Here is a 25262-nt window from a genome sequence, read left to right on the forward strand (position 1 = left end):
TGGGGATGGGGATGGGGATGGGGATGGGGATGGGGATGGGGATGGGGTCGGGGCCGGGGATGGGAATGGAACCGGGCACTGGGGACCCCGGGACGGGGTTGGGGCCGGAGGCCGGGGATGGATTCGGGCCTGGGGACCGGCTGACCAGCTTCCCGGGACCCGGGACCAGCGACGGGGACGGTGTGGAGCCGGAGCCGGTGCCGGCTGCGATGACCTGCTTGCCGGGGCCGGGCCGGGCCGGGCCGGCTTGGCTCGGCTCGGCTCGCTTCGCCCGACGGCGTTGTCTCCGAGCGCGGGCTATCACTTTTCTGAAAACAGTGCTTTTTGATATGAACGTATTCACCGGCACCCCTGGCTTTTGGTTCTAGCTTCCTTCCAATCTCTTTTTCATTTCCTTTCTTTTGCCAGTGTGGAAATAATGCCATTTATTTTCATACCCTTCTCCCCTTCGCCGTTTAGAAAACAGTGAAAGCTTTGGTAGTAGGTTTTTCCCACCAGCCATCTTATGAATTTTTCCCTGGGAGTAAAGAGCTCGTGCTCCCGTTCTCTCCAGGTGGAACTTGTTGGATTGAACAAGGCTCGTGAACAGTGCGTGAGCCGGCCAGCAAAAGCAGAAAATTTAATTTGCAGCGTCAGGAGCACAGTGGAGACAGTGAAATCTCATGTGTTTTCCCTTGATCTGGCGATCTTTGGGAACTTCGGCGTCCTGGCTATTTTTATGTTATCTGATTTTTAAAGTTTTATGTGCTTTCGAACTGATAACCTAAAGTTGAAATATTGAATCCCTATTCATAAATTTCTCAGCCTGTGTTTTACAAAGTTTAATTTATTTCCTTTCTGTTTGATTTGTGTGTGAGAGAGAGATGAAGAGTTAAGATTTTTTTCCCCCAATTTTCTTTGCGTGGCCATTTTCACTCAGCTTTCTGCTTCCGTTGATCTCCCAGCCTGGCTATTTTTATCTATAAAATGAAACGAGAATAAAGAGAGGTTGATAATGTGTTTTTCACCCCCCAAACAATTTCTTTCTTTCTTTCTTTTTTTAAATTTCAGACAGCTGATAGTGATTTTGGAACTCTATAATCCCAATGCTGTTTATGATTATTTCGTGCATATTGCCTTAAAGTTGTGTGCAGATAAAGTTTCTGAAGTTCGGTGGATCTCCTTCAAGCTAGTAAGGAATCATGACCTTTTCTGTTTATGATTTTTAGAAAAAGGAATATTTATGTTTCTTCCATTTTAACTTCTTTATTTTTTCTGGGCTTAATTTGTCCATTTACCCATGAAAGCAGCTTTTAAGTTTTGAAATTAGGAACTGTATTATAGTTTTATCAGTATGTAAGATAGCTCTTTTGTTAAGCAGTATACTTGAGTGATGAAAATTGTGGATACATCGCCTTATGTATGAAACCCTTTAAACAATGGCTGAGTGTTTCTTTTCAACACAGATTGGGTTGACTCTCCAGCACGGTTTTGTAGAAAAGTAGTTAGTGAGCAAAAACTCCAGCAAAGAAAAGCCGAACCTGTTTTATGTGGGCTTGTACCAGCTGAATACTGAGGAAAAAAATTCTCATTTGAAAATATTTACTAAGGTACTCTGATGGCGCTAAAATTTCATAAAAATGACATGTTCTGAAAGGTAATGATTTAGTTGTTATGCAAGGGGACATTTTCTAAACTTTGGAATCTTAAGAATAATGTATTTTTCTAATGCCAGTCCCTTATTACATTTCATTTTATGAAGGGTTTTATGGGTGTGAGTGTGTGTGTGTGTGTATCACCATATATTTAAACATCTTTTTTCCTCTGTGTTCTAATGATCACTGTAACAAAAATGACTTTCTCGCGTGCTTATAAATTCGTCTTAAAGGTGGAAGGGTGCATCAAAATGTCTAGTTTCCGTGTAGAGTCGTAGTCATAATCCAAGTAGATGGCAGCATTCTAAATTCGCTCTTCTAATATTTTTCACAGGTTGTAGCAATTCTGCAGAAGTTCTATTCCAACAGTGAAAGTGCGTTGGGGTTAAATTTCATCAATGAACTCATCCTAAGGTTCCGGCACTGTTCTAAGTGGGTCGGAAGGCAAGCGTTTGCTTTCATTTGTCAGGTTAGCAGGGCCTGGGGGGAGCATCTACCCTGACATATGTTTGCCGTGTGATATCAACACACAGCACCAGGCAAAGAATCTCAGCCCCGGAGGACTAGCCAGGAACCTGGGGAGCAGCGGACCGAACCCCCTTATCTCACAGGAGATTGTGACAAGCCAGTTTGGAAAAGGGACTTGCCCAGGGTTACCCAGCCCTTCTGTGCAGTCATCCTATGCATAGTGACTGAGCACCTACTGTGTGCCAGGCCTGCTCTAGATGCTGGGGACGGAAGAGGAACAACCCCCTGCTCGCCGGCACTTTCCATCCAGGGAGGTGGGGGCCAGGCCCAGACCATGCTCCCGTCATGTCCAGCGCAGGGCTGCTCCTCACTGCGCCCGCCGCAGTAGGGAGGGAGGAAGGTGGGGTGAGGGGCACAGCAGTGGGGCAGCTCGGGGACCTTTCGTCTCTTTCAGGTGAAGGTCAACCCCTCAGATCGCCCTCTCTACTTAGCATCTTGGAAGTGAGGGCATGATTTATGTCTGGCTGGGGAGGACGGCTGTCATTTTGGATCGCCTCCGTGTGCCGGGCATCTCGTCCTACACCTGCTCCTAACAGTAAGGTCTGCCAGGTGTTGAGCTCAGTGCACCCATGTACTTTTAGACCAGTTGTTCTAGCTGAAGGAGTTGGAGCCCAGAGAGGTTAGGTAACTTGCTCAGGGTCACCCAGGAAGTGTAAAGCCATGATTTTCTTTCTGCTGAACTGTTATTTTAACAGTTTTAACTTCTTCTCATGCACACGGTCTATCATATACAAAGGTGGAGGGAACAGTAGAATGAACCTGCACGTACTTGTCACCCGGCTTTGTCAGTAATACAGTAAATTACTGTATTGTGATGGGGCTCTACCTGAGCCCTGGCCCCGCAGCAGCCCCCTTTCCCTCCCCCGGAACCACCCGGCCTCCCTACTGAGGAACTCACCAGGGCCCCCTGTAGGCCCGCAGGGGTATCACAGGGGTACTTTGGCCATCTACTTGCAGAAGGGCAGTAGGGGGCAGGGTCAGTGCCAAAGTCACAAAGCACAGGCCTGATACCACAGACTTTCATGAAGAAGTCAGTGCTGCCCACTATTTTGTAGAGAAAGGGTAAATGAGATATTTTTGCTTTTATTTTTAAATTCTTTTTCTGAGATTTAGACGATCCGCGATGAAACAGAAGGAAAAGGCACCAACTAATTTTGTTCGAGAAAAATCAGTTTTTTGGTGTGCCTTCATTAAAGCTTTAGAAAACCTACAATACCACAAACAAAAGGAAAGTGTCCTCAGCCAGGAGAACCTCCCAGTGGGCACATGGATCCCTGTTCAAATGCAGGGAGGCGTCGCAACCTGGAGATTGGGGGGCCGACTCTGTTACTTTGAAGCCTGGGTCTACTACTTCCCTGCTGGGTGGCCTTGGGCGAAGCACCCTCTCTGCCCGGCCTTTCCGTGTTCTGTAAGATGGAGTTCCCGGGGTACGGGCCTGCCTCCTGGTGTGGCCCTGAGGCTTCAGTGAGCTGACGCATCCGAGTAGCCAAGCACGGTGCCGGGAACCCGGAGAGCACTTACTACGTATCAGCTGCTGTTGTTACCCGGTAGTGGGAAGAGCTGCAGGACTTAGAATCCACATTCCTTCCTTGGAATCTCCACCTGCTGCTGCCTGTGGGTCTTGAGCCTTTGGGTGTCACCACAACATCGGACTCACCTGTAAAACTAGGCTCAGTCTGATTTCCATGGCCGGCTATGAGAACGAAATGGGAGAATCCACGTACGACTCTTTGTAAGTAGAGCAGCAGTAAATGCTAGCTGTTCACAGAGGGCCGGGCACTGAATTGGGGTCTGGGATTTGGCTGTCATGTGATAGGCGTGGTCCCTGTCCTCAAAGCCTGAGCTCTGGTGAGTAACAGGCGTGAAGGTTCCCAACCCTTGTTGGCGGGCGCTACGCTAGCCTTTGCAAAAATGGTTTGCCATCCCCGTTGCTACTCCATGGTACAGGTGAGGAAACCGAGGCCCGGAAAGGTGAAGCCAGTTACTCATGGCCACGAAGCTAGAAGTGACCAGGTTAGGTTTTGAACCTGCACCTGTCTGACTCCAAAGCCTTTGACTTCCCCACCGAATATCACACCACTTGTACCCCAGTGCTTGGTAATGAATTATAAAAGTGTTAACTGTGTTTCTAACCAAATTCGGTGGTTGAGATTTTAAAATTCAGACACACACACACACACACACACACACACACACACACACACACTCCTCAGACCAAAAGATCCTGAAATTACTTCTTTGGAATTACAGAAGTGGATGTTTCTAGAAAAACCGTGCTCATCACTATTGAAAAAGGTCTGTTTTCCGGCTCTGGCTTTCTCTTCATCACAGGCAGTGGTGAGCGAGGAGTGTACCCCTGTGGACCAGTTTGTTGAACACTTACTCCCCAGCCTTGTAAGCCTTGCATCAGATCCTGTGCCAAACGTAAGGGTTTTGCTAGCCAAAGCTCTAAAACAGACACTGTTGGAAAAGGGTACGCGGACCATTTTTCTGAGCTTACAGATTTTAAACTTCATCAGGCAGCAGCCAGATCTCCTCTTTAGGGAGTTGTGGCAAATTGTGTGGTAGCGTACTTCAGATCTACTATATAAATTTATATGTTAATTTTTTTGCATACGTTATGTTATTTATAAAATGACTAAGAATTAAGATAGCTCAGTTTTCTATTTAATAAACATACTGAAATGCAAAATATTACATAGTCTTCTAGAAATGAGGGAAACTTTTATAAACTTTAAGTTATGACAGAGACAGATTATGAAAGGTAGTCAATTTAAGCATTATCTATGGTCAGTTTTTAATCGTATTAATTTTGTGGTCAGTCAGAAAAAGTTTATACCCCAACCTAGTCAGTTATTTTAAACCTGAACAGGACTTAATATAAGACTGTGTCCCTTGTATAGTTCACGTCTACACCACATATTCGGGAGAACATCTCATCTCCTGCCCTGCGTAGCCCTTTGTTGCCACTTCCCTCCCATCCTCCACCCCATCTGTCCAGCAACCTGCTCCCCACTGCCTGTGTTCTGTGTTGCTAATTCTTTTGTACTGGAGGGAGGAAAAGATAATATTAAAAGATTTTTAGTTATAGCTGAAAAAATATGCATGCCTATTCTTAGAAGTTTGTCTTTAAAATTTAGGAAATACTCTTTGATTCAAGCAATTTTATCATTTTAAAGGACTTACTCTATGAAAAATGGTTTATTGTCCTGAGATGTGGTTTAAAAAAAAAAACCAAACCAGAGTATGTTTTTGAACACAGTTCACGGCACATGTGATTCAATTTCATGTCTTTTTCTCTTTAGTGTATTTTAGAAATGCCGGTAACCCTCATCTTGAAGTCGTTGAAGAGACTGTCTTAGCTTTGCAGTCCGACGGGAACCAAGATGTTTCCTTTTCTGCCACCCTAGAACCAAAGCGGCGGAATAGTATAGACACTACCATGCTAGAAAACCAGAATTAACCAGTCTGTGGTCACTCACAATCTGGTCATTTCATGTGTGGCATATGCTGCTCACCATACCTTGAAGGGGAACTGATTGTATCATACCTGCCCAGGGAGGACAGATTTCTGAAACTCTGATGTTGTTGTGTTCAAATGACCCCTTTCCCATCTGCACTCACGGGAACTACTGCTGGGATGGGCAGGAGTCCCAGGTGGCCCGGCCTGTGCTGCGCTCCTGTGCCCCTGCCTGCCTGATCAGGAAATCTGTTAAAAGGCTGCAGAACCAGGTGGCTCACTGAGGGTGGCGGGGGGGGGGGGGACCTCCATGGCATCAGACTGCCTGGGAGCGGTTTGTTTTCTCGATTACAGACTATATTATTTAACCCCCAGCCAACCCCTCCCCCCCAGAAATAAAGTACGTTATTAGAAGCTTTTGAGTCTTTGATAGACTTGTATATTTTGGCTTCCCTCATGCTTTCCTATAAAATATAGTTTATGGCATTATTTTTAACTGAAATACTGTACATATGTAAATAACTCTTGACAGGAAGAAGATATATTAATGTAAGATTAGCTTCCTATCAGTGAACAGAACAAATACATCATTTAAATTTATGCTCCACTTTGAGCTTTGCACTTTGGGCTGCAAATATAGCCCAATTTGTTTACTGTTGAAAAATGTGATAGTTAAAGAAATCTGCTAAGGGCTGATTCACGGCAGCCTTTCTAACGTTGTGCGTTTGTTGTAAACTGTACTCGGAACTTTTCCTCAAGCACTCACTCCCTCCTCTTCTTGCAGGAACTGTTTCCGTAAAGATAGGTACTGGCCTTTGATAGAGGCATAGAGCAGAAAGATTTTCATTCTTATATGGCTATATTATCATTTGTTTAAGAACTTGGGGGTGGGGGGAAATTGATCACTGAGGTGCATGGATATTGACTTTATATCTGATGCTTTAGAATCTTAACAAAAAATAGGAAGTCATAGTTCTGATCACTCTATATAGTTGGCCACAAATACCAGTGATTTGGGAGGTTAAATTATGATACTCTTCAAATCTAAGTACACAGGACTTAGATTTCGTGCTTTTAAAATTTAGACTAAGGGAAAGATACTCTAGAATTTAAACAGGTTTTGCATTAGTTAATAACTCAAGGCTCTATAAACAGTTGATTAAATTCTGCATACATGTATGCTGAAGTTATTTTTCTTGTTTCTATTTGTATCTTCTCAAAGGCAAGCATAAGGGAAGGAAAGAGCAGCCCCTTTGGGGTCCCAGAGCTATAGCTGCAAAGGGCGCGCCAGCTGTCTCCATTCTTCCCTTGGATCTTTTTCTTATCTTTCTTTTCTTTTTTTTAAAAGATAAAATTTCTGGAGCTATATATTGAATTTCCTGGTATACAGGATGTTTTCCCCTCCCCCAAATTCCACTGGGCTGACTCTTTAAAAAGAAAGGAAGGAATCTATACCGTGCCAAAGAAAATAAGGCACATGTATGAGAATTTCACATTGCAACCCAGGATAGCATTTTGACAACTTCAGCAAAGAGTGACGTTAATACATTGGAGACTACATAATGAGACACAAAAAAATCAGTCTATCTTGTATTTAGTACTTGTCTAAAGTAAATAGACGGAGGTATTGTTTTGCTTCAGCAGCAAGCAATTTTTAATTTATTTTTATTGCCTAGAAATTGAGCTTATCATGTTAAAATCTGTTGATCTAGCAGCAAGTAGAATTACCCAACTGGAATCTTGTATTCTGTGCAGAGCTTCACTTTCCATTAAGGAAAAGACAAATCAGTTGGTGGTGTGATGTGTAGGACTTGCCTCCTGAATCAGATGTGCTGGTAGAGATTTGTTGAGACTCTTTGGTAAATAATCTAACCTTTAAATTTTCAGTTTATGTGTTAAAATTCCTCTATAATCTAATATGAACGCCTTTCCAGTGGAAAGCTATTTTTATGACTAACTTCTCTGCAGAAAGTATGTTGAAAGCTTGCATTTTATTCTTCGTTGGTAACAACTGAGATTTTCCCAAGCTTGTTCTGGTTGCCCTTGCTGTTCTCTCCTGTAGCTTCTCCACCAGTTTAGGTCTTCGCGTATTAACTGTTCTTAGGTGCAGTGTTGAGTGTCTGTGATTTGACCACTGAAGGTAAGCTTCCTGTTTTCTTGAGCACTCGGCCTCCTCCGGTGAATTAATGGAAAAGCACGAGATAGTTTCTCACAGGTACAGCTGCCTTGAAAGGCATCTCAACAATAGAACCATCTCAGCTTTTCCCCAAGTGGACATTTCCTCCTTGCTAAGTGTTTTCATTAGCGCCTTTCTCACTTCAAGAATTCGAGAACGTTTTCAACATGGACGGATTTTGATGTAGCTTTGCAAATTTTCAGGAAGGTCTGTCTCCCACTTCCGGAGTGGCCAAGTATCAGGTTTTTTCACTGTCAAGTTGGGCCCAGATCGGCTTGAAAGGGGTCATACTTCTGCCATGTTGGTTTTTTCCTTCATGCTAAGAAATAACGATTTTTAAGCATGGCTAAAGCCTGCACTTTACCACCCTCTGTAGACGACGCATGCAAAGATGATTTAGAGCATTATTCACGCATAATTCCTACAGGTAGTTGGCCCCGAATTGTGCAATGATTGTATTTTAAACAGACATGGAGAGGAGGTCACAGTTGCCTAACAACGGCCACGAGCCGCCTCGTCTTCCGAGTTCAAGGAACTGACGGTGAGAGCAGTTCGGAAGCGGCGAGGAGGAGTCGGGGATGCGGCCGTGCTGGGTCTGCGGGGCGCGCGGCCTCCGCGAGGCCTCTGGTTGGGTCTCAATGCATCCTCCCAGTATTCTGGAAGCGCCCGGGCCCTTTTCCCCTTATCGCAGACACGTCACCCGCGTCCACGTGGAGCCCCGCCTTGGTTAACGGCGGGCCCGTCGGCCCACTGCGGGCGCTGGTGGTTCGGCCGTCCCGGAGGGGCCGCCGCGGCGGGGGTGGCGATGACGCGCGGCGGCGGAGGCGGCCAGGCCGTCGAGGGGGCGCCCTTCGCCCAGACCCCGATGCGGGCGGGCCGGACGGGCGGGGGGCGGGCTCTGGCATTCCGCGGCCCCTCCCCGCGCAGCCCCGCGCCCGAGGCCGGAGCCGCGTCGGGGACCCGCAGGCTGTGAGCCTGGCGCTCGACTTGGCCTCAGACGTCTTCGTCATGCAGGTGCTGCTGGAGGATTCCGGGGAGGTGTTCCGAGTGACAGGCTGCCGCAGCGACATGACGGTGCGGGAGCTCAAGGAGGAGCTGGACCTAATAGCCGGCATCCCCTTCAGCCTCCAGCGGCTCCAGTATCTGGACCAAGGCAGCCCCTGCCCGACCCCTTTCCCGGCCCCACGTACTCCCTCGACCCGGGGCGCCCAGTCCCCTCTGAACCCGCAGTGGGGGAAGGGAAGCCCGCCCAGAGGAGGACCCCCAGATGTCAAAACAAACCCCACCCCCGTGAAACCCCGGGTGGAAAAGCTAACCCTGGACACATAGGGATTTCCCAGCTCCAGAAAAGCCGAGCTTCACGTTAGACCTCAAATCTCCAGGCAGACCCTGTCCACAGCAAGACCCTAATCCGCAAGCAGACCCTGCCTGCGCTGGGACTCCAGGCCCAAAGCCCGCCGTCTAGTGTGGCCTGCCAACCTGAGCCCAGCCCTGTGCACGTCAGGACCCCAAGTCCTGAAACAGACGCTGCCGCCGCAGGGCCCTCCAACACCAGAACCTCAGATTCCCACGTCTTCATCAGGGACCCAAGTCCCAAAGCCAGCAGTGCCACACGAGACCTCCAGTCTGAAACGCCTGTCCTCAGCGGGACCTCACAACCTCGGGCAAGGCTGCTCATGTCAGGACCCAGATGGAATTAAACGTCAAGTCCCTGTGCTGGGCTGTAGGACACCAGGACCCCCAGCCCTCCAGCCAGCCACGTCTGTGCAAGGACCCCAAGTCCAGAACAAACCTGCCCAAGACTGAACCCCCAATCCCCAGGCTAACCATGTGACCATCCGAACCCCAAGTCCTCCCAGCAACCGTGTAGACTCAAGGACACTAAAGCCTTAAGCAAACTCTGCCCTCCTCAGGACCCCATGTCTCTCCACGAACCATATGCACGTTTGAACCTCAGATACAATCCTCAGGTGACCCCGGCTCACGACAGAAACCTAAGTCCCAGAGCGTGAAGCCTACTACCCAGATCATGACCCTAGACCCCAGAGCAGGTACATCCAATTCTTAGCCCCACTCTCTGCTTAACCAGTTGTGCACCTGAACCCCAATCCATCAGCCATCTCTGTCTACGTAAGGATGCCGGGGCTCAAAGTGAACTCCTCCCACATCTGGACCCCCAAATTCAAAGTTAACTCTGCCCACACCTGAAAGCTAGTTCCCAAGCTCACAATGACGACAGAAGAACCCGAAGCCAGGTGTCATCCGAAGGGCTCCAAGACATGAGATAAACTGCCCACACTAGGACCCCAAACTCAAGTCCAGTCTACCCATATCTGAACCTCCAACCTCCACAGAAACCACGTCCACACCGGCACTCCAAGGTGTAAGCCAGCCGTGTCTGTGTAAGGAAGCCAAAGTTCCAAACGAGCCTGGCCTACACGAGGGCCCCCAAACTCAAAGCAAACTCTGCTTGTAGTTGAAAACCCAAATCCCTTATCAACCTGATCCACACCAGAACCCCCAGCGCTAGACCAAACCCACCTATATCAGGACTCCAGATCTCGGAGCCGAACCTGTCACTGTCAAGACCCCCGAATCCTGGGGCAGACCTGTCTGCTTCCTCACCCCCGGTTGCAACACTACCCAGGCCTACATCAGACCCCCAAATCCCCAAACAAGTCCTGCCCGCAGAAGGACTCTGCATCCCAGAACAGACCCTTCCCATACCAGGACTCCCAGACAGAAAGCAAACCTTACCTTCATCAGAACCCCAATCCAGAGCAAACTCTGCCCTCATTGGGACCCCAAATCTCAAAACAAACCCTGTCCACGTTTGAACCCCGAATACTGGCACTGACCCAGTCCGTATCAGAACCTCGAATCTCAAGCTGCGCCCTTGTGACGTCAGGAGCTCAAAGCTCGCCCAATCGGAGTCGAAACCCAGTGCCCAAAGCTCACTGTGACTGAATCAGGACCCCAAGGCCCCCTGTCCAGACAGATCCCATGGGGGAGGCACCCCGTGGCGGGCAAGGGCCCTAGAGCCCCATCTCTCCCTCCATCGGTCTCCTTCCCTCGGCCTGAGGACCTGGCTGTCCCGATCCGATCCCTACAGTATTTAGCATATGAGAACAGGATCAAAGTCCCCAGGTTCCAACATCTCCCCACCCAGTTGAAATCAATGCAAAAACACTTCAAGAAAAATGAAGATATAAAAAACTCTCTGGTCTGCTGCACAGAGAAAGTGAACGGCCAATATTGCAGAGAGATTGCAGTTATACTGCAGGGACCGGGAAGCCATGGAGACAGAGCTCTGAAAGCAGCTGGTCTCCATGAGAATCGTGTTCCCAGGCCCTGCGCTTCCGGGGCTCAGTTTCCTAATCTGTAAAGCAGAGCCCTGTGAGCTCTAGGATTCTCAGTGCCGTGTCCCCCTTTAGGCAGAAGTGACTCGGGAGACTCAGAAGGTATATTGAAGGCCCAAATCCTTTCCTTTGCCCTCTTGGAAATTGGTTAAGCATTTTTCACGATATGTTTGCTTTGCTATAGGGGTATTTGGAAGAGCTTTGGAGCATTTTTGAGGCTTTATCTGGAAAGAGATGTACCTGTGCTTAATGTGTTAAAAGTGAAGTGAGCTGTGGAAGAACTTAGTAAGAGTTCCAAAACAAGTAATTCGAAAATTACGTGTCCTGAACTACGGGTGTCCGGCACCCCTAATTTATTTTTGCCGATGAGCTATGCTGAGCCATAAATTCAAGAAAGCTAAGAGGGAATGAAAGGGATGGAGTGGCTTAACACTGATGTCACAATCCTATCACTCAGCAAGCACTTAGCAACTGTGAGAAGCCTGACCTCTCTCAAGCTCGGTTGCCGTCCTTCCTGTTGACGGCAAACGAGAAGGAGAGAAGGTACAGCACGTCAGTAGAAGAAATTTGGGCTTCTGCTGATGCATAACCAGCCTGATGCCTCTTTACCCACCTCAGAGGTTGCCAGGGAGGATCAAATGAGATAATGAGTGTGAAAACCCTGAGAGACACAAGTCTAAAGGGGGTGAACATCTTCCTGGAGGCGGGTCACCTTTCCACATCTGTTGTCAACTCTAATAATTTATTTAGCCGGTGGTAATGAGTATTTGTCTAAGGTGAAGGCGGTTGCTGCCTGCCTGTAAAAGGAGAATGTGCTCTGATTTCTCTAAGAGCTGTTTAGCATGTGTGCACCGTGCTCTTGTGTTTCTCAGGGAAACACAGCCTTGCTCCATTTTTTTCAAAGTTGTTAGGAAGTCTTCGAGTTGTCTTACTTAGGCAAATGACTGATTATTCTCTGTGTCAGAACCACAAATAAGACCCTAATTAACAGATTTGCTAATCACTATTCCGCGTTTACATCCACCATCTGGAGTTGCTGGGGACTAAAAGGTACCAGCAAAATCTAGAGTGAGCATCACATGGCGGCCGAGGAAAGGCAGGTCTGGAGTCCCAGCGTTGCCGTTCGCTGGCCGTGCGAGCCTCCGTCCGCTCCTGCAGCACATGGAGAGGACGAACTTGGCTCGTCGTGAGGTTTAGAGCATGTGGGTGCTGGGTAATGGCACTTAGAAATCACTCAATCATGAAACCAAAAAACTCATGAATTCTACTCGGAATAAATGATAATCCAACCTGGGCAGAGTTGAGAGGTTCCATTCTTGGCACTGCTTATTGGAGATAACAAATGACTCTGTTATCCTTCATCTAGGTTACAGGTGGCCATGAAGGAAGAAGTGTGTGTCTTTTAAAAAGTAAACTAAAAACAACTGCATTTTTCTTAAAATTTTCCACAATCCTCTTCTACTAATTCTGACGGTCTGCCCCAAAGGGTCTGAATTTAGGAAGTGTGAGTGGATCCACCCCCCGACCCCCATTCTTTCATATGAGGAAGGGGCTGTTTGGGGAGAACCTCCCCAACAGAGAAAGGATCTCTTCCATCCCACGTCACTGAGACGCTTATGTTACCATAGGGTCTCCACTGGGGCAATTTTGTCCCCCAGGGGCCATTAGGCAACATCTAGAGACATTTCAGTGGTCACAATTAGGTGAGTGGGCTACTGCCATCTTGTGGGTAGAAGCCTGGGATGCTGCTAGACGCCCTGCAATGCCCAGGACAGACCCCACAGCAGAGGGGCATCTGGCCCCAAATGTCAGGAGTGCCAAGGTTGAGAAACGCTGCCACAGACTACCATTTGAAAGATCCGACAAATTTTTGTCATTATTACCTCTTTAAGCAAACTGATGATAACATTAACCAGAATTAGTTAGTATCTTAGTTTAACATCTATAACTTATATAACCGCATTGCACCACATCTGTAATACACAGTTACTTCAAGTTCAAGTAGCTCTACTTAGGGTTTGCCTCCTGAAATGACTTTTATTCACTCATGTATTTTTTTTGCCATAGGTCAAGTTACAATTACAGAATCTTATAAATCGTTGCCTTTTTTTTTTCGTTGCCTTTTTTTTTTCTTTTGGTTTGGCTTCTCTTTGAGCTAAGCCAAATTAATTTTCTAAAAAGCATCACTAACCACAAACAGACGGATGTGGGGTCATCAAATGAGAGTAGCGCTCGAGGCTCTCAAATTATCCTTGTGATACCCAAGGTCAGGTAATCTCTTAACTAAACCAATGTAACAGTTTATCTTTAATGCCCGATTTTTCTTTTTAAAGAAAAAAATCATTCCCTGGAGGAATTTTGATGGATGACGCTACGCTGAGGTGCCACGATGTTGTTCCTGGTGGGATTATTTCATTACATATCTGGCATTATGATGGATGGACGGAACTGGTTTTGGCGGCTGTGGAAGGGGATTCCAGTAAGGTGTTTTCATGCTTCTTTAAATGGATATTATACTTCATGAACCAGCTGTAAATTGTGTGTGTGTGTAGGGGGGGGATTCACTTAGTCTTTAATATGAATATTTGGGTAAAAGTTTCAGAGTAGAGGGAAAAGATAACAAGGACTCATGTCATCATGATCAAGTCGAGTGTTGCCATTTGCCGTTTGGCTTTTGCGATTTCACTGCGTCCACGTAGCTGTGACTTGTAACCCACTCACCGTGCCCCAAAAGGACCCAGGGCAGCACGTTTTCTATTCACGTGTCTACTCTGTAAAGTTGAAAACCTAAGTTAACAGTGGAGAATGCCAGATCACTTGGAAACGTGTGGCCCAGAGTGTTCAATGCTGCAAAAAATCCTCTGGGGGGGTCTGCTCTCACCCAAGGGGGAGAGACTTGGAAACACAGTGGGTGCCGTTAACTCTTGGCCAGGGCTTGAGCTGGGTGCTCAGCTGGGCTCTGGGGTGGGAGTTGGGAGGCAAGAGGAGGAAATCAGGGTGTCTACCCAGCAGTGAAGATGAATCATTCAGACACAAGGGGACAAGTGCGCGTTCTTTCTGGAAAATAAATTCGGATGAGAAGCTATGAGCTTGTGGAGGAGAGAGAGTTTACTTCTGGCTGGGATGGGGGTCAGGGAAGGCTGGGTGCGGGAGGGGCACTGGGATTAGGTCTGGGAAGGGGGAGTGGGCTCGGGGGAGGGGGGGCCAGGACCTGCTGCCCTGGAGCCTGAGCCTTAGAAGGAAGGGTGGGGCCCTTCCTTGCGTAATCCTCTGGTTCCTTCCTGCTTTTCTCCTCTTCCCCTGCCTTCCCTTGCTTCCCCCTCTGGCTCTGTGTCCGTGCCTAGACTTTCTGGCTCTTGCTCTGGACATGGGTGATGGGTGAGTCCCTCCTCTCTTGAGCCAGAATTGCTGTCACCCCGCTGGGGGCCCCTCACATCCCGCTTCGCCCCACACCGGATGCTGCACATCTGCGACCGGGTTCCTATCTGTCAGAGCCCGTCTGTAGTCCGTAGTCGTCCTCCTGTGCTCAGAGCCTTAATTCTCCACGTGATGATTATATCCCGGGGCTGTTATTCACCTGGGAGCAGAGTTCAGAGTGTCCCAAAAGTTAATGGAGACAATGGGCCCAAAAATAGACCGGAAGGCCAGGATCCATCACATCTCCAGAGACGCCTGTGCCCCTCTGGGGAGGCCGTGCCGTGTCGGCTGGGGTCTTCCTTCAGAGCCGTAACCCCCTTCCTCTGGACACCCAGAAAAGCTATTTTCTCTCTTCAAAACATGGACAGGAAGAATTTCCTGCCTCCCGAGCCTGGCTGATGGTAAATTCGTATTTCCTGGACGTGTAGAGAGAGTTACGTGTCTTCCCCTGGCTCGTTTCCAGCTCCTCTCTGATCCCATCACCAGCCTGCGTGTGGCATCCAAGCAAACTTTTCCTCCAGTGTCCCATCACCCACCAGCCAGGGGCATCTGCACTTCTGAACTCACCCAGACGCACGTGCGTGACTCTGTTTACCTCGCCCAGCTGTCTTGCCTCGGTGTTGCAGAAGATGCTTTCCACCGAACAACAGATTCGCAGCATTTTGATGACAAGCAGTGGAAGAAGTGGATTTCTCAGAGAGCGTGCATGGCGCTGTATGTTGCCTCACACAGGGGTCGCTCGGAGGCTGTTCAGTACCTTCTAGAACACGGTAATTCTGATAGCAGCCGAGGACATTCAAGAGTGGGGTTCTTTTGAGGGCAAGGGGGACACAGCGGCTTGCCTCCTGGTCCCTTCAGTAATGGTTTCCTGGACCCAAGTTTGTCAGCCACCAATGGAGGTCCCCATCGGGCCACTCAGTCCCTGTCTGAGGGGGTCTTTGGACGTGCTTATCGGAGGCTGTGTCCTCTCTCTTGCCAGGGGCTCAGGAAGACGGACCTTTCAGGACACCAAGCCACGGGGCTTCCTGGTTTATTGCGTCCGACCAGACACTCCGCTGGGGATATTCCCATCCTGTTTGTTATTTCTTCCCACCCGAAGTCCCGTTTCTGCAGTGGTCCGAGGGGTCTAGCCCCAAACCAGCATCCCTGCCTTGGTGGTTAGCAGGCTAGCCAGTCTCCTTTCTCCAAGTCTTTGAATTTGCCCCAAACCCTCTTTTCATCTCTCCTCCACCGAAGGGCAATTACTCTCACTCTCTCTCTGTCCATAGACATAGAAGCCTTAGCCTGCCTTGTCTCCGAGTTAAAGGGCTTTGCATGAGGTTCTGTGGGAGTACATTTTATCTTCCCTGGATATAGGGTATTTTTGGGAAAGGAGGCCCACGGATTGAGGTGTAGGCCATTCACCAACAGTAGACGGTTGCAGACATCCCAGGCCACTGGCTTCCTCGGGAAAAAGGAAGAATGTGGTATTTGGTCAATGGTTTGGGGCTCAGGAGGGGGCCTCATCTGAGGGTTTCCCATATCAACTAGCCTCCAAGTTAGACCTCCTTCCCAGCCTTCGGCCTTGAGCCCAGGCTCTCTGTGTTGTTTCCCCCACTTCCACCAACCAAGCTGGGAAAGCATCTCAGATGCTCAGACAGGATGCTGGGGCCCCACGTCTGTGATGGGTAGAGGTTTTTCTGACTCTTCTCCTCTCCTTCCTCCACTGTTTTCTGCACTTCTCCTGTTGTAAGATGAAATATGGGCTTTTCACAACCCAGCAGTCCGTTAAGCTCATAAAAAGTCATTTTCCCTCTGATGGAACTGTGATGTATTTGAAAGCACCAGTTAAAAAATTACAGCCAGCTTTGCAAAGTTTTCTGTCCTTTGCAGACAGTGGCTCTGAAGAGGCGCCAGGGCTGAGGCTAAGTGTTGTGAAAACCTATTTAAAACTACCTCACTGACCAGCCATAGCTCATAAACACTGGCTCCCGAAATGTCAACTGCATGTAATTGAATTGCCTTGTTTTCTGTGTCATGATATCTGTTACCCACTATTTGATTCAATTCAACAAGTCCGTATGGGACACCTGTCATTAGCCCATCCATCTGCAGGAGGCAGTGAGGAATTCAGCTGAAGTGAAGTCTGTCCATGAGTCAGGCTGCCCATCATCTGTCATTTCCCAGGCACCTGTCTTCTCCAGGCATCATGCTACGTGCCGGGGATGAAAACAGCCGTGATCAAAACAAGTGTGTTTTCTGCCCTTGTGGAGTTTATGAAGGGAAGTCAGCAAATTATTACAAATAATTAATTCCATGGTCAGTCGTGCGTGGTGTGTTCTGGAGATGCAGAATGTCTGCTGAACAAATGCAGGGGGTTTTGTGGGGAGGAGGGCTAAGGAAGGTTTTCCCGAGGAAGTGAATGAAACCTTAAGAAACATAGAGTTAGCCCAGGAGAAAAAAAAAAAAGGATGAGAGTGTTGTTAGCAAAGGGAATGGCATATGCAAAGATCCTGGGGCAGGATAAGGGAGCAGGTATACTGACGGGATAAAGCCAGAAGGCTGGTGTAAGCGGAGCATGGGCGGGCGAGGAAGATCACGGAGGCGAGTAATGCTGGAGTGATAAGGGGGGTGGGTGGGTGAGACAGAGCAGTAAAGACCTAGAACATCGCCCCAAGGGTGGTAGATGCCAACAATGGGATTTGAGCGGGAGAGTGGTACAGGCATTGCAGGAAGGTCATTGGCTGCTGTAAGAGAAGCATGGGGTGGGGGGGAAGGCAGTGCTGGATGCTGGGTGGGAGGGGGCAGCAGTGCCCCCCTCCGTGCACTCGGTTATTCGTTCTTCCAAGCATTCCTCTCCCAGCCTCGGCCCTTCCCATGCTTCTCTTCTTGAACGGGTTTCCAGAGGGTTGGCTCCTGCTGGCAGGGGGCCCTCCCTCAGCCAACTTTCTTATTTCCCAGGTGCCAACTGTCAGGGCAGATACCCCGTGGGCAGGACGCCCCTGCACGTGGCTGCAGCCATGAGCCGGCTGGACTGTATCAGCCTCCAGCTCAACTATGAGGCCTCCATCAACGACAGAGATACCAAGGGGGAGACGCCCATGTCCCTCGCCTGCCGCCTGAACCGCAGCTAGAGCAGGCGGTGGATGTTCCTCTTCTACTGGATGGTGAAGCTGGGGACAAAGGACCCGATGGACCCTGTCGTGAACAAGGCTTTTCAGAGAGTCAAGGCCGGGTTTGGATCCAAGAAGGAGAACAAAACGTAGCTCCACCTGGGAATGTTTGCATGTCAGCTCTGACGTGGGGTAACGTTCCTGAGTTCAGATCCACGGTGGCCAGTGGCTCTGGGTTAGCAGGAAGGCCGGGAAACGTGGCAGTTCCTCTGAATCAGATACGAAACCATCTGTCCTATTTGCAAATGACTTGAGGAGGGTATTGATGGAAGTGGGTGAGTTTGTGTTCATTTCCTAAATCCATCACAGACCTAATGGGCTCCCATGCCAGCCTTTAATTTTGAGCTATTTGTTCATTGTATCCAGTAACGCTGCTTGGGGTGATGGGAACCAATTACCTTCTCTCCGGTCTGGACACCATCTAACACATTGGCATAATAGGGGTAATAGCCGTGATGAGAGTAGCTCTGTTGTTACGGTACAAAACCAGCGCAGGCAAACGTCACCAGGTCGTGGGCAGTGTGACCTGTGAATTTCAGTTTGTAAAATTCATGGCACTAGATGCTCCCTAAGCCAGCAATGTTCCGGAAGTTTTCCTGAACCTTCCTGGAGGGGTCTGCTGCCTGAGTCTGAGGTGGGGCTGGGGGGAGAAGCCAGGCTGACCTGGGGGGCATCTAAGAGCTTGGTTCTCCACAGGGGCGCCTGGTTACTCTTGGTGAAAGGTGATAAGCTGGCCCTGGATTTGGAGGAGACGGTGTGAAAGGTGGTGAGCTCGTAAGGGAGAGGATTCGAGCTGGGAGCTGCTTTTTTCCTTTTGTCCCATCCCCAGAGGTCCAAGCACCCCCCTCCCGCTAGCTTTCTCCTTTCCTGCTAGAACTGGGGTAGCTCCAGCATCCCTACTGTGGGGCAGTGCCTATGCTGAACTCTGGGCTCGACACCCACAAAAGCTGCCCTGTGGGTGTGGGAGCCGAGAGGGAGGGCTGAAGGCTGGGGCGGACTGACACGCACACCCTTGTCTGAGGGGGGCACCGTGACTCAGCTGCAGCAGAAAGGCGAGCCAAAGGCAGCTAGATCTTTGCAGAGCTTCCCAGAGCTGGAAACCTGGCTTGTTGATCTAAGCCCTGATTTTTCTTTCTTTCTTTTTTTTTTTTTTTTTTGTGGTACGCGGGCCTCTCACTGCTGTGGCCTCCGGACAGGCTCCGGACGTGCAGGCTCAGCGGCCATGGCTCACGGGCCCAGCTGCTCCGCGGCATGTGGGATCTTCCCGGACCGGGGCACGAACCCGTGTCCCCTGCATCGGCAGGCGGACTCTCAACCACTGTGCCACCACGGAAGCCCTAAGTCCTGATTTTTAAGCGTTGGCTTGAATTATGTTAAGGTCGGCGTACGGAACAAAAGAAGTAGGAGATTTGAGGCCATGGCTGGGAGTGCCGACCATCATCAAAGTAACTCATTTCACTGGGGAAACGGGTAGAAGCAACCTAAGACTCACTGGAACTTTCCACGGCTCTGAAGCCACAGGGCGGGAATGGCCATGAGTGTTGCCGGGTGGGAAGTGTTGTCCACCCTTCCACCCGTGGCCACACATGTTTCTCTGAAGCCCTATATCCTGACACAGCTTCCGGAGTCAGTCTGTGTGGCAACAGTCTCTCGACCGTCGAAGTTCTGTTTTTTAAGGTGCTGGAAAATGGCCCTGTATCCCAGCCGCCCTTCTTTCTGACTTATATCCCAAGAACTGGATTCCACTTTTACATTAATTGGCCGCATTTCCCGCTGTCGTGGCAAGTAAGAGCCATGCTGGTGACGTGGCTTTACACTCAGTGGACGTGGCTGGACCCAGCTCAGCGATCTGTTTGACAAATAATCAGGAAAAAAACATACAGCTCAGCATCAACGATATCAAAACTGAGATCTTGTTTGCGGCAGACGTTCTCCAAAGTCAATAGGCAGATATTAAATAACCTTATCCAGCAGGGTCAATTCATTTAGCTAATGAGGTGTGTTGGCAGGGGGACCTGGGCACCCTTTTAACTTAACAAGTGGTGTGACTCAGAGTCATGTGTTTTCCAGGAGCTTTGCTCTGCTGTCTGTATTGTTAGCAGAGCCAGCTGCCTGACATTTGTCCCCCAAACTTTGGAGGGAAGCCCTCTGTCTTTGTCACCCCTAATTCAGCTAAACACTTGGCCGGCAATTGGGTGAGTTCCAAACTCTCCGTGGTGACATTTTGCTCGGTCTGTGGCAGGGTCATTGAAACAGTCCTGTAGGTCCTGGGGGCTCTTCCTTTTAGACGATCTTAACATTCTAGCTGTTATATTCAAACAAGCCTGTATCACCTATTCAATAAAATATGTCCATAGCCTCAGAAGAGTTGATTTGCAATTGGTTGCCATCATCTTACACTTTGCAGAAAATTTCATTCAACATTTGAAGTTTTTGGGGATCATGCTTTGGAGCCAACAGACATGTTTTTTTTTTTAATTGGGGTAGAGTTGTTTTACAATGTTGTTTTAGTTTCTGCTGTACAGCAAAGTGGAGTTCCCTGTGCTATACAGCAGGTTCTCATGAATTGTGTATTTTATACATATTAGTGTCCATTTTTTTTTAAAGGGGTTGATCTCAAACGGTTTTGTAGGACCCTGAAATCCTTTTAGGCCCGAGGTATTGGGGATGGTCTTTTGTGGTGAAGCAGCGGTGGTCTGCCATCACCCAGGTGGCCCTCACCTCTGTGTGGAGACGGACAGGCTTCCTCTCGGAAAGGAGCTACTGTCAGTTGTCTGAGTATAATATCCATTGCCCTCCTCCTTATTGTGTGTCTCCCATGAAGCTGGACTCTCAGTTGCCAGCGTGGAATTGCTACTGGAGTAGTGTGGACACACAGGGCTTGGACCCCAGATTGCATCTTGGTGGCTCTGCCCTGTGGCCTTGGGCACGTTCCCTACTGCTCTGAGGTACAGGAGGTTGGAGGGTGGTCATGGGGCCTGGTCCCTAAGGTTGTTGGGAGGGCCTGGGAGGTAGGAGGTACTCAGTACATGCTAGCTCTTCTCGTCTGAGAGCTGGACTGAAGACTCCTTCTGAAGTCATGGGCTCAATTGTTGATGATCGACGGGGGTTGGGGGCAAATAGGAGAACCATTTGGTGCCTTCCTTGGGTTCTCAAGTTCTGATCACCTTGAGACTGATGACCTCTGAGCTCAGTGCCCCCGGGAAAGTGCTGTCCAGCGTCCTTGGATTTCTTGGCGGCCAGGTGAAGAAGGATCCCTCAGCATCCCCTCCGTCAGGGACACTGCTCACCAGTGTGCCTTATGTCAGCCTGGAAAACAGCCCTTGGGAACTGGGGAGCCCCTCTGGAGAGGCCGACCGCTTGCTCAAGGAAGACGGTGACAGCTGCACCGCCACCGTGCTTCCAACTGCCTTGGCTGTCCCTCCGGACCCCTGGCTGCCTGGGGTCTCTCAGCTCTGCCCAGGGCTTGGGTGCATGGCCGTCTCTCTCCAAAGACTCATCCGGGGGGGTGTCAGCTGCACTGAGTCCTTCCTCCATCTCGGGCCTGAACGCTCCCTTCTCTGAAGCATAGTCACCAACCAGACTTTCCCGGGGAGGCGAAGGGCACCCACTGGTGGCACCTCAGGGAACTTTAGTTGACCCTGACGCTGCAGTAGGTGCCACTGAAACATAGGGTGAGAGTTATTCCCTTTTCACATCGCTCTCAATCCTTTTAATTCCGACAAGAGGAAAGTCTCCGCTTGGTGTCAGTAAGTCAGACTCCCCCCTGACCTTTGCGAAAAGGGAGCTTTTATAAGTACACAAATAGAGCAGCCTTCCGCAGGCAGCAGTGTTTTGCCAGGATTTAATAACATCGTCTTGTTTTCGGTATATTTGTGGGCTGGGATTCTTTTCCTTTTTCCACTCCTAACCAGTATGTGACCTCGGGGCAAACTGTCGCCTCCACAGGGACCCCCATCATCTCCCTCGCAGCCCAGTTGCGATGAGCAATGGGAACTGTCCTCGGGAAGGGCCCGGGCTTGGCGTCCAGCAGATCCCACTTAGAATTTTCCTCCCCTGCTGGCTGGGTGGCGTCGGGCCAAGCAATTGCATCTCTCAGAGCCTCAGTTTCTTCGTCTGTAACATTCGGGTAATAAAATCTGCCCCTGTCATCATGGGAGGGATGAAATGCCTGGCACAGAGCAGACTCTTGAAAGATAGTATCCATTATTATTATTATTACTACCACCAATTAATTTGCTTAAAATGTTTACTCACTGGGAATCAATACACTCCCGGCGTCCAGAGAGCCTTATGAATTTTCAGCAAACCTTATACAATGAGGGTCCCCGTCCAGCACTGATCATTCCTAGAGTGGGAGATAAATAATGTCCCTGAAACTTGCGGATTTTAGTATTAAGTACAGGGTCCAGAAAGTCGTTCTGAACTTAAAAATCCAGGGCCAGTTCTGCAGGAAAGAGAGAGAGAGAGAAAAGGAAAACAAAAGCTCTAAGGTGAGAGGAAAATTCCAGTCTCTCAGCTCTGCCTCTGCAGTGCGTACTGACTACACCAGCATCCAGCGGAGGGCACAGAAACCCATTAACATTTAGAAAAACACCCGCTGTTTGTGCTCGCCGGAAATGTCAGAGCTGCGGCAGTCTGCGCCCCACTGGAAACTCAAGAGTGGGGCTCAGCCACGGGGGCTCCCGGACAGCTTCTGTGCCTCAACCCCCGAAATTGTCCACAAAACACACATTTTTCTGGGGAGAACGTTCATCATGTCCTGTGAGGGTCCGTGGATCCCCCAAACCTGGGCACGTAACGGGGAGGCCAACCTCCCCAGCTGTCAAATCAAATCGATGCAATTCAATATCCCCTTCCTACCCCTTGGGTGGGTGTGCATTGTCAATATGCGATTGGAAAAAATGATACATACTGATAACACCTGGTGCTGATGTGCGTGTATGCGTGTGTACACGGGTGCCTGGGACACGGCTCTCTCTAGTGCTGTGGAGGGGAGCTTGTAGAGTCCTGTAGCCTTGCCGGACTTCGATCGGACAGGAGGTGTTCAGAAGGCCCTGCTACCCCCCTTTGTAAGTCCGTCCCACGGAGATGAAGCCCCACTCCGTGATGGTGCGCGTGTGCGAGTGCGTGGCAACTGCTTCTGGTGGCGAGTGCCTGGAAACACTCCAGAGGCCCACCGCTGGGAAAGGTGGTGGCACGTTTTGCAGCTATTAAAAAAAACGACTTGATCTGTATGTCCAGGCCAAGGGACAGCCGCGAGGGGTGTCTGTGATGTGTCGTTAAGTGACACACAGCGCGTTGCCTAGGAGATGCGCACGAGCTCATGGAGTCACAGTTCTAAAAAGGAGGCAAATCTAATACATGTGCGCATAAGCCCATTCTTACTTGAGCAAAAGAAGAGTCATGTCAAAGATGCTTAAACGCTTAACATTGCTCACTTTGGGGCCGCGGGGTTGCTCTACACAGCTCTGAATTATCGCAGCCGGCCTGTCTTTTCTTTCTTTTTTTTATGGTGGTAAAACACACATAACAAAATTGGCCGTTAATGACACTTAGTGCATTCACGGTGTTGTGTAACCATCACTCCCATCTAGTTCCAGAACATTTTCATCACCCTAGAAAGAAACCCTGGACCCAGTAACAGTCCCCCTGACCTTCTCCCTCCCCCCCAGCCCTAGACAACCACCAACCAATCCACTTTCTGTCTCTGTGGATTTGCCCCTTTCTGGATACTTCACCTAAGTGGAACCGTACAATATGTGGCCTTAGGTATCGGCTCCTTAGTGTGATGTTTTCCGCGTTCAGCCACGTGGTGGCGTGTGTCAGCGCTTCGTTCGTTTTTATGGCTGAAGGATATTCCATCGCTTGTCCATTTGTCAGTCGATGGACATTTGGATTGTTTCCGCCTTTTGACCATTGTGAATAATGCTGCTATGAACGTGGGTGTATAAGATTTGTCTGAATACTTGTTTCTTTTGAGAACATACCCAGGAGGGGAGTCCCTGGGTCATAAAGCAATTCTGTGTTTAGCAGCATGTCCTACATTTGTAACTAAAAAAATAGGAAAAAGGAAAAGAAGCGAACCCACCTCCCACCTGAGCTCTCCAAAGTTTGAGAATCACAACAAGCATTTATTGAGCAATGATCCCGGGCCAGACATTCTGCATGAATTATCTCATTTAATCTTTTCAGTAATCCTGAGGGCCAGAGGTTTTCAACCTTGAGCGCAAATCAGTCCCAGGGAGTCCTTATTAAGACACAGATTGCTGGGCTTTGCCTCGCGAGATCCTGGATTAAGTAGTTTGGGGGCAGAGCCTGAGATTTCTAACAAATTCCCAGGGATGCTCGTGCTGTGTGGCACTGAGCATGGTCTAGTCCCATCCATGCCCGTTTTTCATTTGAGGAAACTGAGGCTCAGAGAAGTCAGCAACTTGCCCAGAGTCACACAGCATGTAAAAGGCAGAGTGAGAATGCCTGACCCTAGACCATGGTTCTAAGAAGCACCTGACAGTATTAAACTTGCCTGATCACAGACCACGATCCTTCTCCAGGGGTGAACCAGCCGGCCTGGGAGGACTTTCTGGCGGCTGTGACCTCGGTTACCTCTCTAAGGGCCCCTTTCCCTGCTTGTAAAACGCAGAAAATACTGGCACTCTCTCAAGGCACCACAGAGGTGCCCACCCAGAGCCTCACCAGGACGGACCACTGGGCTGGGCACCACCAGGCAGCACAGAACGCAGGATGCAGAGCAGGTAATCAGACCCCACCGACACCTCCTCGTCCGTTCGGCTTGTATCAGAGCCTCAGCAAGACAGGTCCCTGGGGGGCCTGAGCATTTTCTTCCAATCTCAGTCTTTGGTTTAGAAAAAGGACTCTCCAGGCATCCCAGGGTGAGCCCGAGGGCTCCCGCCAGGTGGCGCTGCTGAGCGCTGCCGCCTCAGGTGGGCGGACGCGGCGGCCACCAGGTGTCGTAGCGAGACCGCGGATGGACTTGGTGCGCCCGAGAGTTCCTTCCATCCAGACGGGAGTCCGTCCAGAGCCCCCTGTGCAGGTTGTCGATCCTGCTGCATTTAATTTTCTCCTCTCCCTTTAGACATTATACCCCAAGGACTTTACATTCGATTCTTTTATGCTGTTTTGATCTTTGCATAAGATATTTTTAAAAGTGACTATGTGGGTAGTATTTTCACATAAAATTAATGGTACAAGAATTTTAGAAAGAAATACGGCCCCCCAAAGACTCTTCCTCCAGGGGCTCACCAATGGTCTTAGGGTCAGGAATAAGAGCCAGCCAGCTTTAGAGATAAATTTTATTTTTTTTAACCCCCCAAAGGGAGGAAAAGTCTAGGACCTTCCTTGCAACTCTCATGAATGTTTAATGTCTTATCACCCAGGAGGTCTGCAACAAGAAAAACAAGAAAGAATTTTGCTAAATTAGGTATCTTTAAACTCAAGATCCTCCATATTCTCCCCAAAGTATAAGCCATGGCACCCAGAGAGGGGCTGAGATTAAAAATGAGCTCTCATCAGAAT

General features: G+C 49.2%; 2 protein-coding genes across 5 annotated transcripts in view; both read left to right on the forward strand.

The window, feature by feature from the left end:
* The window catches only part of LOC113609535 (serine/threonine-protein phosphatase 4 regulatory subunit 1-like), a 9095-nt gene extending 3053 nt beyond the window's left edge, over positions 1–6042 (forward strand). The window contains exons 3-6 of one of the 4 annotated variants that reach the window (XM_027086896.1): positions 1051–1171; positions 1969–2103; positions 4494–4635; positions 5468–6042. In XM_027086896.1, coding sequence (XP_026942697.1) covers positions 1051–1171; positions 1969–2103; positions 4494–4635; positions 5468–5625 — 556 coding nt within the window. In that variant the 3' untranslated portion in view covers positions 5626–6042. The remainder of the gene's footprint in view (positions 1–1050; positions 1172–1968; positions 2104–4493; positions 4636–5467) is intronic. The other 3 variants (XM_027086897.1, XM_027086898.1, XM_027086899.1) reach the window with 3 other exon arrangements.
* The window catches only part of ANKRD60 (ankyrin repeat domain 60), a gene marked incomplete at its 5' end in the record, with an annotated part of 59979 nt that extends 41145 nt beyond the window's left edge, over positions 1–18834 (forward strand). Inside the window, 3 exon segments of the mRNA XM_027086633.1 lie at positions 13491–13641; positions 15038–15344; positions 17515–18834. Of these exon segments, the coding sequence (XP_026942434.1) occupies positions 13491–13641; positions 15038–15344; positions 17515–17819 (763 nt within the window).
* Positions 18835–25262: the final 6428 nt, after the last annotated feature.

The sequence above is a fragment of the Aethalodelphis obliquidens genome, unplaced genomic scaffold (assembly GCF_003676395.1).
Source record: "Aethalodelphis obliquidens isolate GAN/ISIS:26980383/991018 unplaced genomic scaffold, ASM367639v1 scaffold57, whole genome shotgun sequence".
NCBI lineage: Eukaryota > Metazoa > Chordata > Mammalia > Artiodactyla > Delphinidae > Aethalodelphis > Aethalodelphis obliquidens.